The sequence below is a fragment of the Haemaphysalis longicornis genome, unplaced genomic scaffold (assembly GCF_048455015.1).
Source record: "Haemaphysalis longicornis isolate Haplotype H1 unplaced genomic scaffold, Haemaphysalis longicornis Haplotype H1 scaffold_1, whole genome shotgun sequence".
In the NCBI taxonomy this organism is placed as follows: domain Eukaryota; kingdom Metazoa; phylum Arthropoda; class Arachnida; order Ixodida; family Ixodidae; genus Haemaphysalis; species Haemaphysalis longicornis.
The window spans coordinates 409,750,147-409,762,689 of NW_027526203.1; the positions used below are offsets into that span (position 1 = coordinate 409,750,147).

At 43.7% G+C, this 12,543-nt stretch overlaps 1 protein-coding gene across 4 annotated transcripts in view; it reads left to right on the forward strand.

Annotated features, from left to right (window-relative positions):
• Nucleotides 1-229: 229 nt before the first annotated feature.
• The window catches only part of LOC144155479 (uncharacterized), a 65,093-nt gene continuing 52,779 nt past the window's right edge, over nucleotides 230-12,543 (forward strand). For 2 of the 4 annotated variants that reach the window (XM_077686946.1, XM_077686948.1), the window contains exons 1-4: nucleotides 234-492; nucleotides 897-973; nucleotides 1,132-1,210; nucleotides 10,938-11,055. In XM_077686946.1, the coding sequence (XP_077543072.1) occupies nucleotides 427-492; nucleotides 897-973; nucleotides 1,132-1,210; nucleotides 10,938-11,055 (340 nt within the window). In that variant the 5' untranslated portion in view covers nucleotides 234-426. Of the gene's footprint in view, nucleotides 493-896; nucleotides 974-1,131; nucleotides 1,211-10,937; nucleotides 11,056-12,543 lie in introns of all 4 variants that reach the window. The other 2 variants (XM_077686945.1, XM_077686947.1) reach the window with 2 other exon arrangements.

Consider the following 12,543-nt stretch of genomic DNA (forward strand, 5'->3'; position numbering starts at 1 on the left):
TCGCGATTTGTCATGGAGGAAAGGAAAGGTTACTTAGTGGTACTTAGGAAATGATGATGACAGAGCTGATTTATGTGCCTTGCCATCAGCCAAATCAGCGCATATTTATTAAACCTTTCTAGAAGACACTTTCCTCAAAGCAAGTTTAGCGATTTCAGTTTTATTTGGACGGAAAGCAACCGACGCAGGTAGCAGCGTTTTTCGAAAAAGCTGGAGGAAACACTGGTTCCCGGTATCCGCAAATCGTTGTCTGCGAACATTGGGTCTCCGCGCTTCCTTTAGCGTAACCATTGTTTGGCTTCGCTGGAACGTCGATGAAGCCCAGTTACCATTTTTGAAGTTTTGTGCCCTGTGCTTTCTTCAACTGGGGACGCTGAGCGCACTAAGGCACGTCCTCTGCCTGCGAGACGCACAAAGTCAAGTGACATGTCGGTCGCCTTTGCACAGCAACAGAAAGGGCGACATAACCCGAGTCCGGCACAGATACAAAAGGTCGGTATATTGCAACAGCAAGAAGGCGGTCGAAGAGCTGTGAATGATGCACGCGGGTCCTCAGTTAGAGACTGATACTGTAATTTTGGCAGTAATATGCACTATTTGAAAAGTCAAGCGGTGAGCGTCACGTTCGGGGATAGCATATGTGGTTGTCCTCGGTGTGACAGCACTCCGCAAAGTTTGCGTTTCAGTGTGCAGGCTGGCATGGCGTGGTCGTTTTCACGTTGTATCGATGGCCCGGAAAGTGTTGTATTTGTGTACAATGAACGCGTGTTCTAAGTAACGTCGCTGCGTTCTAGAACTCTCGTACTGTCAAAACAGTGTGGCAATACATGAAAATCTGCAAACTTAAACCTTCCGTATCGTAAATGTTATTCTCTTGTCTTATTTTTCTCCCCTAGATGCTGGACGAAAACAGCCAATTGATACAAGCCATTGTAGACTACCAGAACAAAGGGAAGGCCTCAGAATGTCTTCAGTGAGTACTGTTTTTCGCTAGTCCAATTGTTTGTAATTTGTGGCACGTCCGACTTGGAGCCGACGATGCACTGCACCCGTAAGAGCACGCTGAGTGCCGGTTGGTGCGTCTGTATTGCAAGAAGCTTATTTCCGTGCACATTTACTTGTTGTGCGCAGGTACCAGCAAATCCTGCACAGAAATCTAGTCTACCTGGCGTCAGTGGCGGATGCTGGTCCTGTTGTGCAGGCGTCAATTGTAAGTACAATCACTGTCTCTGTTCATAAGTTATGGGTTCACTTTGCGCATTTTTGAAGGCAGTGCATGTTCAAATGCTTTAATTGAAGACAAGGGGTATCAACTCCGAAGTCAACAGTGGGTTTTTTCCTTGGCTACTGTCAAAATAAATTGTGCCAGGGAATTAAATGAAGGTCCTCTCTTGTACAGTAAAGCCATGTTATATGGTATCACATGTTTTAATTCTGCCTAGTGCGACCTTGATTTAGCCGCCAATGAACCTAGTTTTTGAAGGATTTACCACAATGTACTTGCTCATTGGGTCCTTATTAGTTGAAGCATAATTTTTCACCTCGCATAATAGACTACCTAAAAACTCGCCTATGGCATGCCACTAAAGCCTGCTGTACACTACATTTCAAACTTTCTTCCTTTTATGTGAAGTGCAGAATGTCGCTGCGCTGCTTGTACCGTCGAAAGCTTTATGACCAAAGAGCGCGCGCCGCTCAATACATGCAGCGCGCTCTGGTGAGAGGCTGGCGCGCGGCTGCCTGCTGCATTAGTTACGTCACGGAGGATAAAACATTTTTTATCACCCAATCGGGCAGCAAAAAGCAAACGTTTTAACGCGTTCGCTCCGTTTCGTGCTTGATAAAAAGCCGCTCATCGGCGCATGAGTTCTCTGGAATCATTTCCAGATACCTAACGTAGCTACCGCAACAGACAACAGCCCAATTAACCGTCGTCAGGGAGCAGATCCGCCAAATGTACGAACTACAACAGTTTGCCATCCCATCGCTAGACCGCTCTTGCATGTACTGAATGAAAATCGAGGGTGAAAAGCAAAAGGGCTCGAAAATTGTGACGTGTGAGGGTTTCTTTCCTCTTATCGCATAAGGAATTGTACACCACCTAGCGCATGTTTTCGTTGCTGGAAGTGAACGTAACTGAGCAGGTGGCGATTAGGGATGCAACAGAATGGAGGGTGACGCATTTCATGGTGGAAACAGTTAGGATTCAAAGCCGCAGCAGAACAGAAGAAAGCACAATATCAGTCAAGCTTCCAGGCATCTTTTGAGCCGTGGTGAGGATAGGACCTTGTTGAAATATCACTATGCACCTTTATAGGGGGTGTGCACAAGTGTTGCCAGTGATGCGTTGTTAGTAAGGCGTTATGTTGTTTTGCATCTGATCTGGCGGCTGGTGCCATTGCTGTGATTGGCCCATACTGTTTTCTGTAGTCCTCGCGGACAGTAGCAGCACCATGAATGACTTAATGCCGATCGATCCACCTCATAACGTGTCAGTGCTGACCAATGTTAACAAGTCAGGGTGCGGGAAAAAAACTGGTAGAGGGCTTGATTCCTTGCACTGCGGCAAGCTGACTGTGCTACGTGTGTTTAGCTATGGCAGCACGTTGGCATTGTTGACGTCGATTTTATTCTTTGGGGAACAAGTTTTATGACCCTAACCCAGCTCGACAGTCTGACTGCAAGTGTGCATTATAGTGTTTCTTGTATATTTATGCCCGCACGCTATTGCCACCGGTAGCAGGGCCCTAGTCAGGCATCAAGCCTTTAGCCTCTGTTCCACTTTCTGTACAGAAAGGAACGATAAAGAAAGAAGTCACTGTTACGAGTGGGTGGGTTTGCCTTTCGTGAACAGTGCTAAAGTAAGTCTTGGCCACCACTGCGATAGCCGTCACAAATGTAAACACACTACTAGTTTGGATGAATGCTAATTGCGTGTGTCCTGTGCAAGTCGGCTACTCCCAGTATCTCATCAGGCCTCCTGCATGTGGGGTGGGATGCTTGTGGTAGTGACGGGGCATAGTCACTGTGCACTGTATTTTCCTGGCTGGGGGCGGTAAGGCGTGCCAGGTGCAGGGTGTCGGAACGAAACAAAAACCGGAACCAAGAAACGAAAAGAATGATATTTTTGGCCGGAATGAAAATGTAACGTTATTTATTATTTCGTTCAGGAGCGAAACCAAAAAATTTCATTTTGGTTTTCGGTTTGAGTGACAAGTTGAGGTATTCCATGATTCATTTTAATTTCCATGCGGTGAGGTGAGATTGCCGTCGATTCGTTGGCATAAAATTGTCTTTCATCTCTCTGCGCATTCTCTCCTTCGGCAGGCTTACTGCCTGCTTCCATACTCTCTCTGTCTGTACCAATAGGCACAGTGCTGAGCTCCGTGTGAGTGATTGCCACGCGCATTTGGCTGCTATGCAGATGTCGCAGCCTTATTTATTTATTTTATTATAAATTCCCAAATTAGCCCTACGGCATTTTGTAGGAGTGGTGTTATACAGGAGTATTCTGAAACACGACATAACAATAAAGAAGGAAAATACAGTGTTTGGTGTGAGCAGCGGCATACACAATTAGCAGAGAGAAAACAGCAGATTGCAGTGGCACACTCGTGGTAAACAGCTACAACAAGTCTTGCAACACTTGTACTCAAGTGGTGCCATAGCGCAAAGTAAAACATTTCATAAGGGGCGGAAAAAAGTGTCGGGCAAGGCATTCCTATCTTCAATATTTTCTTGCGGTTACCACTTGGTCTGGATGTATACGTGAAGTTGGGGAGGGGGCTGAGGGTACTGATGTTGGTCCTTTGCTACTTCCTCTCATACAGTCTGTTTTAAGATAAACACAGGAGTTTGAGTGTTCCATGAGACAAAAAGTTTTAAGCTTGTAAAGATAATGTCACAGCTATACAAGTTGATTATGAGGTTTAACGCGCCGACGCTACACAGGCGATGAGGCGCGCCGTAATGGAGGGCTCCGGATGAATTTTGACCACCTGGGAATCTCTAACAAGCACCGAAATATCGTACACACAGGCGTTTTCGCTTTTTGCCTCCGTCAGAAAAGCAGCCACCGTGGCCAGGAAACACCCACGTCCTTGGGCTCAGCAGCAGAATGCCTTAGCCACTGAGCCACCGCGGCGGGTACAACTATACACGGTAGTAACAAAGCACACAGCCGGATTTTTAATTGCCTCAAATTTATTCATAAGAATTTTAGTGGTCAGCTCCCAGACCAAGGCAGCCTACTCGGGAACGAAGTGTACATGCACAGCATGCTGGTTTTGTGGAAGCTTGGAGGGTTCGCACCTAGCAATTGCATACTTCACCTCAATGGGGCACCCCAGAACAAATGGCGCTCGAGTATTTTTTATCTATGACAGCGTCTCAATCAAATCTGGGTGTCAGGTTGAGGACTGCCTGCATGTAGTTTTTGGGGACCAAGGTGGGAACTCGGAGCGTCATTTGCAGCTGCACCATTAAAAGTTATTCGACAAGGAGTGTTTAAGTGCCCTCGAGTTTTTTTTGTGTGCAGTCGAGCTGTTTGACGGACATTTACACAACAATTAATGAGCATCACTTGTGGAATCACATAAAAGCTTCTCTAGTGCATAAAGAACAAAACCAAAACTGCTAGTTTTCTGGGAAATTGTCCTTAAAGGATGACTGTTGCAATAGTCATCACCATTGTTGCATTTTAGCGGAGCTTGACACTACAAAGAAGAAAAGGCTCGAGTGAAGACGAAGTTACGACGTTGAGGCTAAAAAAGATCAGAGGTCCTAGTTTTATTTCTGTTTGTAAAATCTATAAATATGTGTGCAACAAAGCTCGTTTTTCATTTGTTGGCTCATGTGGTCATAAAATTTAGGAAAACATGCAAAAATTTTCTTCTGATCAGCATAACATTTTTAATTGCCCGATGTTCTAATTAATTTCCTCGTTAATAAATCTGTTATTGCTTGCACTGCCAGCTCTATTTTTAGTTTTTCGGCTTATGTGAGCCGTAAAATTTAGTAGAACACACAAGGCATTTTCTTGCTTAAAAAGAATGGAGCTGACAGGGTTCATTTTTTTAACATAATTTCATAATTTCCAATGTTTTTTTTTAACAATGTCATCCATCTAACTTTTTCTGTTACGCAAACAGAAACCGTTATAAACTGTTACGAATTATTTTTTTTTTTGTTCCGGAGCTGAACCGGAACAGAACTTTTGTTTATAGAACAAAACACAAACTGAAATGAAAAAGATTTCGTTCTGACACCTGGCCAGGTGTACTGGCATGTGCCCCCCACCTGGAGCGCGCTACACTGGCAGTGCAAACCGCAGTTTTACATAGACAGTGAACATTTTTGGCTTTTGCATTGTGTTTGAAAGCTTGAGGTTTGACCTATTCATGATATCAATGTTTGATCATCAGCAATGAAGACTTAGCTCTATGATCGTGGCAGTTTGGGCATTCTCAGTTTCCGTGCAGTGTACAGTATCATGCTCGTCGAGTGGCACCTTTCTTGCCTCCACAATCCAGGCTGGGCAGATTTTGTGATTAGCATGGGCCTGAGCAATGGTTCGTTTACATTTGTGATGGTAATTACCATGGAATGCACCCAAGCGAGTAGTGGTTTGTTTCCATTTGTAACGGTTATCATGGTGTCAGCCGAGATGACTTGCCTCAACTAGTGTTCACGAGCAATGAACCCACGCGCTCATGATAAAGTTGGGATCTTCTAGTGACTTCAAACTCTTAGGCTGGGTTAGGGTCATAAAACTTGTTCACCAAAAAATAAAATTGGGGATGTCAACGTCATCAACATGCTGACACAACACCACACATGTAGCCCACACAGCTGAATTTTCTTCTCACAGCCTGCCTTTTTGACATCGGTTAGCCTATCAATCAATCTGATAATGTTGACACGTTATCCGATTGATTGATAGGCATCGTGGTATTTGTGCCCCCTGTGGTGCTGCTGCTACCGGCGGTGACTGCAGAATACAGCACGTGTGGGGGAGGAGCAGGTAACCTTTATTGTGGCAGGAAGACTCTACGTCAAGTGGGGGAAGTGGGAGTAGAAGGTGGGGGGTTTGTAACTTGGGACATCTTAAAATGTGGACAGTTCGACCCAAAACAGGTGGGCTCCTTGAGTAGGCTGGAGAGGCCGCGTGGGGTGAGGAGAGCAGGCTCACGACTTTAAACTGCTCGCACTAGACCGCTTTTGAGAGAAAAATGTGCAATTAAAGCCAGCATGGAGGGTTCCAGTGCTCGAGGGTCGCTGTAAAGAGAGGTTGTATTTGGAGGAGGCTTGAAGGTTCTGTAGCGCGCAAACTTCGTACAGTGCCAAATTAGGTGCTGGAGATTGGTGTGAATAGTGGGGGCTGCGCTTATTGCACCGGCTGCCTGCTATGACAAAAGGAATGAGCATAGCTTGTAAAGGGCATGCTTCCCCCTCTGTTGCCTTTCCGCACATAAAGAATTTGTAAGGGTACTACGTACAGGCCTACTTACTGACTTATGCAGCTTTTGCAGTGGAGGTGGAGATTGGTTGGCCGTATAAATCTTACACCTCATTCTCCCATGACAGTTGCACTTTTTTCTGTGGATGAGTACATCCAGGAAACGGCACGTGAATGAATGTAGCCCTCCTATTATAAAAGCTGAAACAAGCATGCTAATTATATATTTATGCACCTTGTCCACAGCTTCTATAATTGCTTAACCTCACTATGCCGTTGTTTCCTCAAAGCTGTTTAATCATCTCTGTCTGTGCTATCCTGCTCCTTAACAACGTGCGCAGCTATTGTTTCCCACACCAATCTATTTCTTTGGTGGTCATTTGCGGGCATGATCCTCCTCCCATATTTCCCTCTGCAGTGGTTCCAGTCTGGGTAGATTGTTCTTGGGAAATCTAATGCCTCCAGCATTGCATAGCCATATTGGTCTTGTTGAGTTGACATTGTAAATTGTTAGGTGCTGTTGTGTTTTCAGTTGCCTTGATCCTCAGTGGCTTCACAATGTTAGGAGAGGAACAGGTGGTTCCATGGACTTGAGTGCAAGCTTCCAGCTTGTCCAGGATGTCCTTGCAAGCAGAGTGGTTGTCCTTGGTGACCTTACTCTACAACTAGCTTTATGCTGGCCAGTGATGCTTCTCTTGTGTTATTTAGTGGGAAACATTGTGCAAAGCAGCGCATTTCTTTAGTTTGCGTGGGTTCATCAGACGAAGTTTGTGAACACTTTCCTGACTGTAGCCATTGTGGTTCCAAAAGAATGTCCTTATTGGCTGATCACCGTGGCCACATCCAGGCTGCGGGTGATGTTTTTTGGCAAGCCAGAACTGAGCAGAGCATTGAGGGACTGCAATATATTCTTTCTGTGGGGCAATGTAAGCCATTTGCTTGGTACATGCAGTACATCACAATGTGATTTTGGGTTTTCATTGTAAGGCATATTACAGGCTTATAAAGATTGTCAAACTTTCGAGGTTTAAAAGAACCGTGAAGGCAAAATACGTTCGGTTCATCCAAAAGGGCTGCATTGACAGAATAACAATGGTGTCAATTTTCTTCAAACAACTGAGCTAGATATGAAGAAAAACAGACCCACCAGCCACTTTCTCGCCGGTTCATCATGTTCACAGGTACTTTTTGTGCGATTGGCAGCTGTCAGTCAAAACCACTGCCAAGAAACTTATCTGTGTGACTGTAGTGGGGCTTTTAATTTTGACCATATCACTTGGATGCTAACATGCAGTTAATAGTTTTTAGTATTTCCCTATTACATCACTCCTGACATCATTTAGCATGAAATTTGAAAGTTTTTTCAGTGTTTCTAATCCTTTTGCAGTTAAGCATTTAATGGGCTGGAATTGAGTTTAGTGGGTTAACAAAGGCTTGTTCTTTAAAACCAAAGTTGTATTTTGTTTCTTTATGGCCCCTTTATATATGCCGCCCCTTAAAATAAACATTCTGAAGCTGGATCTTGCTTTTCCAAGATTTTTCTTTGCCGATTTCGCTTTTAGTGGGATTCAACGGTTTTCTAATGATAAAAATGAAATTGGATAAAAAAGTGCTTACGTAGGGGCTTCATTACTTCACAAGAATCATCTGCACTTCAGGATGCCTTAAATATACTTGCATAAATATACATGGGCATTGTTATCAGTGTTTGCGCAGTCTTGTTCCTGCATTATAAAGCTAAAATCGTATGCCCATACAATTTAGTGTTGCCTTGAGCAATGTTCAAAGCCTTGTTTGTTGACTAAAATTGGTTTATATGCTTTGCAGAGTTGACAGTAGCACGTATACGAGTTGGGATTTCTTCCATAAAATGGCCTGGGTTCAGTCAATAAATTTTTTCTGCTTGTAATTGTAGCAGTGTGTTTATTTTCTCTTCAAAAGCTGCATTTATCCACATTTTCACTGTAAGCGAAAGCAGGTTAACCGCATCTTTTTTTTGTTTTTTTTTTACTCCCCTTTGCCCAGCAACCAAACTACTGAAGATAGCTTGGGTAACAGCTGTTCCTGTGCTCTGCATTTGGATAACGCACTTTCACTGTTGATTTGTGACCATAATTCAACAAAAGCATCTAAGAAATGGCACACATCCTATCTATTCAATACCTTGAGGTGGGGCTTATGTAATTGTTGGCACAAGTAGCTGAGGCAGCCCGGAAAGTGAAGGCAACTTGGTCGGACGAGTAATGTTGGCCCTTTCTAACAATGTCACAGAGTCGGGTGAAATGTGTTCGTCTTTTTGTAAGGGTAATATGGATGTTGTGGGGTCTTGTATGGTGAAGTAGTTCATTTGCCTGCTGAGTAAAATTGAATATGCCCAAGAAGACATTCATTCAATTTCTGTTTCTACAAGCAACATGAAGACTTTCATTTCAAACATGAACGATGTTTGAAATGAAATTCTGTGTGCATGTGAGTAATATCGCTATCAGTGATACAATTCATAGATGCGTAATCAGCAGAATTAACATAATATTGATTATATTTAGCAACAAAAAAGATCTGCCTACAAAGCAGGTAAACCAGAGGAGTAAGCATTGGAACATTGCCTGAAATGATTCACGGTTCGAGTAATGTGGTTAAAATTTTATTTGCTGTTTCAAGGAACTCTGTGATCAAAATGCTTCCCGCAATTTCGTATTATAGTTTCGAGCACAGTGCTGTAGACTCTTGAGTGCACAGTAAATCCTGCTGAGTCAGAATGCCCAGTTCTGACAGCTTAATTTTTTGGTAGCAATGAAAGGAAGACCCTACACTCAAAAATATAAGGCATGTTACATGTCCCGAGGAGGTCTAAGCTATTCCAGTGGTATGCACTAAGCTGCACCTGTTAGGCAAGGTGTTGTATGAAACGGTCCAAGATTTGATGCTTGTAATTAGTCTTCATTACTACACCAGTTCAGTGTAGCCGAAATGGCTTTGTCTCAATAGCTCACCACTTCAAGTGGCAGTCTTGGCTTTTGATTTGATATGTGTCTGATGTGCTCCCTTTAAAAAAACAAAACATAATAATAGTCACTAAAGACTGCTTTATTGTATCCTGTAAATTTTTACAAACGAGGCATCTGTGTTTATAAGAGTAAATTCTCGATTTTTAGTAAGTGCTTTGTGGCATTGAGTAAAGGAAGGTATAAACTCGGATGTGACATGCATGCATAGACAAACCATACCTTGGTCACTACTAAAGTGGTAGTTAAAATAATGGGTAAGCCTTTTTTTTTTCTATGCCATGAGGCCTGTTTGATTATCCTTCAGTTCCATTGTTCAGGTGGAAAGTCAGCAGGACACGTGATGATTTAATACGAAGCTACTGCAAAACATCTTTTAGTGTTGTTTAATCACACATTGCCACTTGCATTAGCTAAGTATTTATGGTCGTGAGAGATACATTTGCTGCCATGTGTGCATAATCCAGTAAACGGTCCGTCTGGTTCTGCGTGTCAATGCTGCATATGTTGAAGTTGCCCAGAAATTGGCCTTTCTGCGCTATGCGTAGCAAATATAGCTTCAATGTGCATTGCACTGTGTCTTGAACAATTCAGTTGACTGCTAGTGCTAAACAAACGAAACATATCACCTTTGCTGTAAGCATCATTTTTTGTCCGATATTAAAAAGAAATGTTAAGAAGCTTCAAGGAATTACTTTTTGTGGTTTCGCTTCCTTTGTAAGAATACAAACCTTTCTATAACTAATATAATGCAGTATTGCTTCTGGTAAACTTAGTTGAAATATGTTTTTTTTTTATTAGAAGGTGTTAAACTAGCAAACAATAGACCTGAACTAAAATTAGCTCAAGTTAGGTCATTTTTCTGTGGGGATTCCCAAATATGCAGTTAGGCTTTTGGAGCAGTTGGGCAGGTTTCCTTTGCATCAGGATGTTCAAGAGCACCTTAAACAGCTACATGCAGAGCACCTGCGGATGATGGGTTGTAACATTTCGCAGGCTGGCGGTCTGTGCACCATTTGGACACTTGCCCTCCGCTTGTCTATCGTGAAACTAACTTGACCACCTAGTGGTCCGTATGTGCCTGGCAGACTTGGGTCAAGAAACCTCCTTTATGGGCACTCTAGCATGATGTGCACCAGCGAGCCCCATAATGCATGCAGAGAAAAGGCTGAACAAAGTTTGAGCAGAATTGAGCAGCGCATCTACAACACTAGATGCCTGCATGAGCCCCACATGGTCTGTAGGCACGGCTGTGGGTGCTAATGTGGCACCCCTGGTTCGCGCTTCCAATCCAGAGAATCCCAACTTGGTGCTGCCGCCACAGGTGTGTGCTTCCCATCCTATCGCCCCTACTCTAGTCTTCGCAGTTACAGGCACATGAAAGGGCTGCATGTTGCTTTTTAAATAGCTGTGCACATAATTACAGCAACTGCATTTAGCTCAGTCAATTCATTGCTGGATGTTCCTCTCCACAGCCGCCACCGTGTGGACCCGGAGGCCCTGACCAAGGAGGCAGCCCAGCCCCCGGCGGCCTCATGCCTGGCCAGCAGTCCTATGGCCCGTCCATGCAGTCACCCCAGCAGGCAGCTCCGGGTAATTACCACCGAGCACGCTGCCACCGCAAAGTGGTCCCCTCTCGTCCTTGGGCAGACGTGAGAGGGCTGAGCCTGGTGCACAACTCGTGTGCTTGTGCCAAATTGACAGGTCAAACGCGTTGCAGAGGTGGTAAATGAAAGTTAATTGTCATCTTGTACTTTGCAGAAATGCTGTCCTGGGACTTGTCAGAGCTTTACTTCTTCCTTTTAATAGTACAGCCCTGCTGTGTTTGGTGCAAACATTATCCTATCTCGATTTTATCGATTCATATTTATGTCATAGAGAACCAGTGCAATTATGCCGTTTTATCTCTTTTATCCAACTGTATTTGTCATGAAATGAGCTTTCCAGCACCTACAAAACACTCAAAACAATGGAAAATATTGAGCTCATCTGTAAGAAAGCATTGAAACAAGGTGTTCATTGGAAGTATACATATAATAATATTGAGGGTTGGGTGTTAATGCAAGGTTTAAGTTTGCCAGTAGTATTGAGAACTGTGACTTCCCTCTGTCATTTTTGTTGGAGGTGGCAAAAAAGACTATTTGAAAGATTCAAAGGATTCGTTGGTGGAAAAAATGCATTGATTCATTGGCTGTCTCATTGCAAAGTGTGCTGGTTGTCCAGAGAATAGATATTGAATTCAAGTCCTGTATAATCAGCAGCTGGAAAGGGCAGTGAACTTTTTTCCTTGGTGGGGACAGTTGGAATGCAGTGGTCTTCCTAAACAAGTTCACAAGTGTTGAGACCGTTTCCTTCCCAAAGCAACGTTCGCGTACAGCTATACTTTTGATGAGGCAAAATGTGTAGTTTAAATGAACTATGGTGACAGTAGGGCTGGTTTGCGGGTTGTTAAATTGTTGACCGTCTAAAATGGAATTGAGAGCTTCAGACGACTTATGACTGGTACAAACCTGTCCCCGGCTAAGCGCCAAAAGATTTTTCATTCTTCTCTTAATCCAGGCATCATATGTATCACTTGTGATATTATGGACACTACTGAACATATTCTTTGGACGTGCGCTCAACGCAAAAAGGGATTCTCCTTGATACCCGTCCTGCTAACTTGGGGCCAATTCCTTGAATGATCTCCTTCATCCACCATACCCACCCAAATTAACAAAAGCTGTCTGGGACATTCCCCTGCATTTTATGTCGCAACCCATTATTTTTCCCCTGCTATTGCCGTCCCCGTGCACCATAGCTTTTTTTTTAGCCCTACGGGGCGCTGATGCATTAGCAAGACCCGTTTTTTTTTTTTTTTTTTTTAATAAACATAGAAAACAACTTTCATTACTTTGGTTCAAGGCTATCAGGGGGGGGGGGGGATGAAGAGTTCCAGCTTTTTCCTCTCCCGAACTCTAACATATGTGGCTTGGTCCGATACTTCAGGGATCCCAGTACTTCCAACTGCTTCTGAAACCCTGGTATAGTTGAGGCCACTTGGGTAGGGGAGGCGAATTGGGCAATGCATGTCCAGGCAGG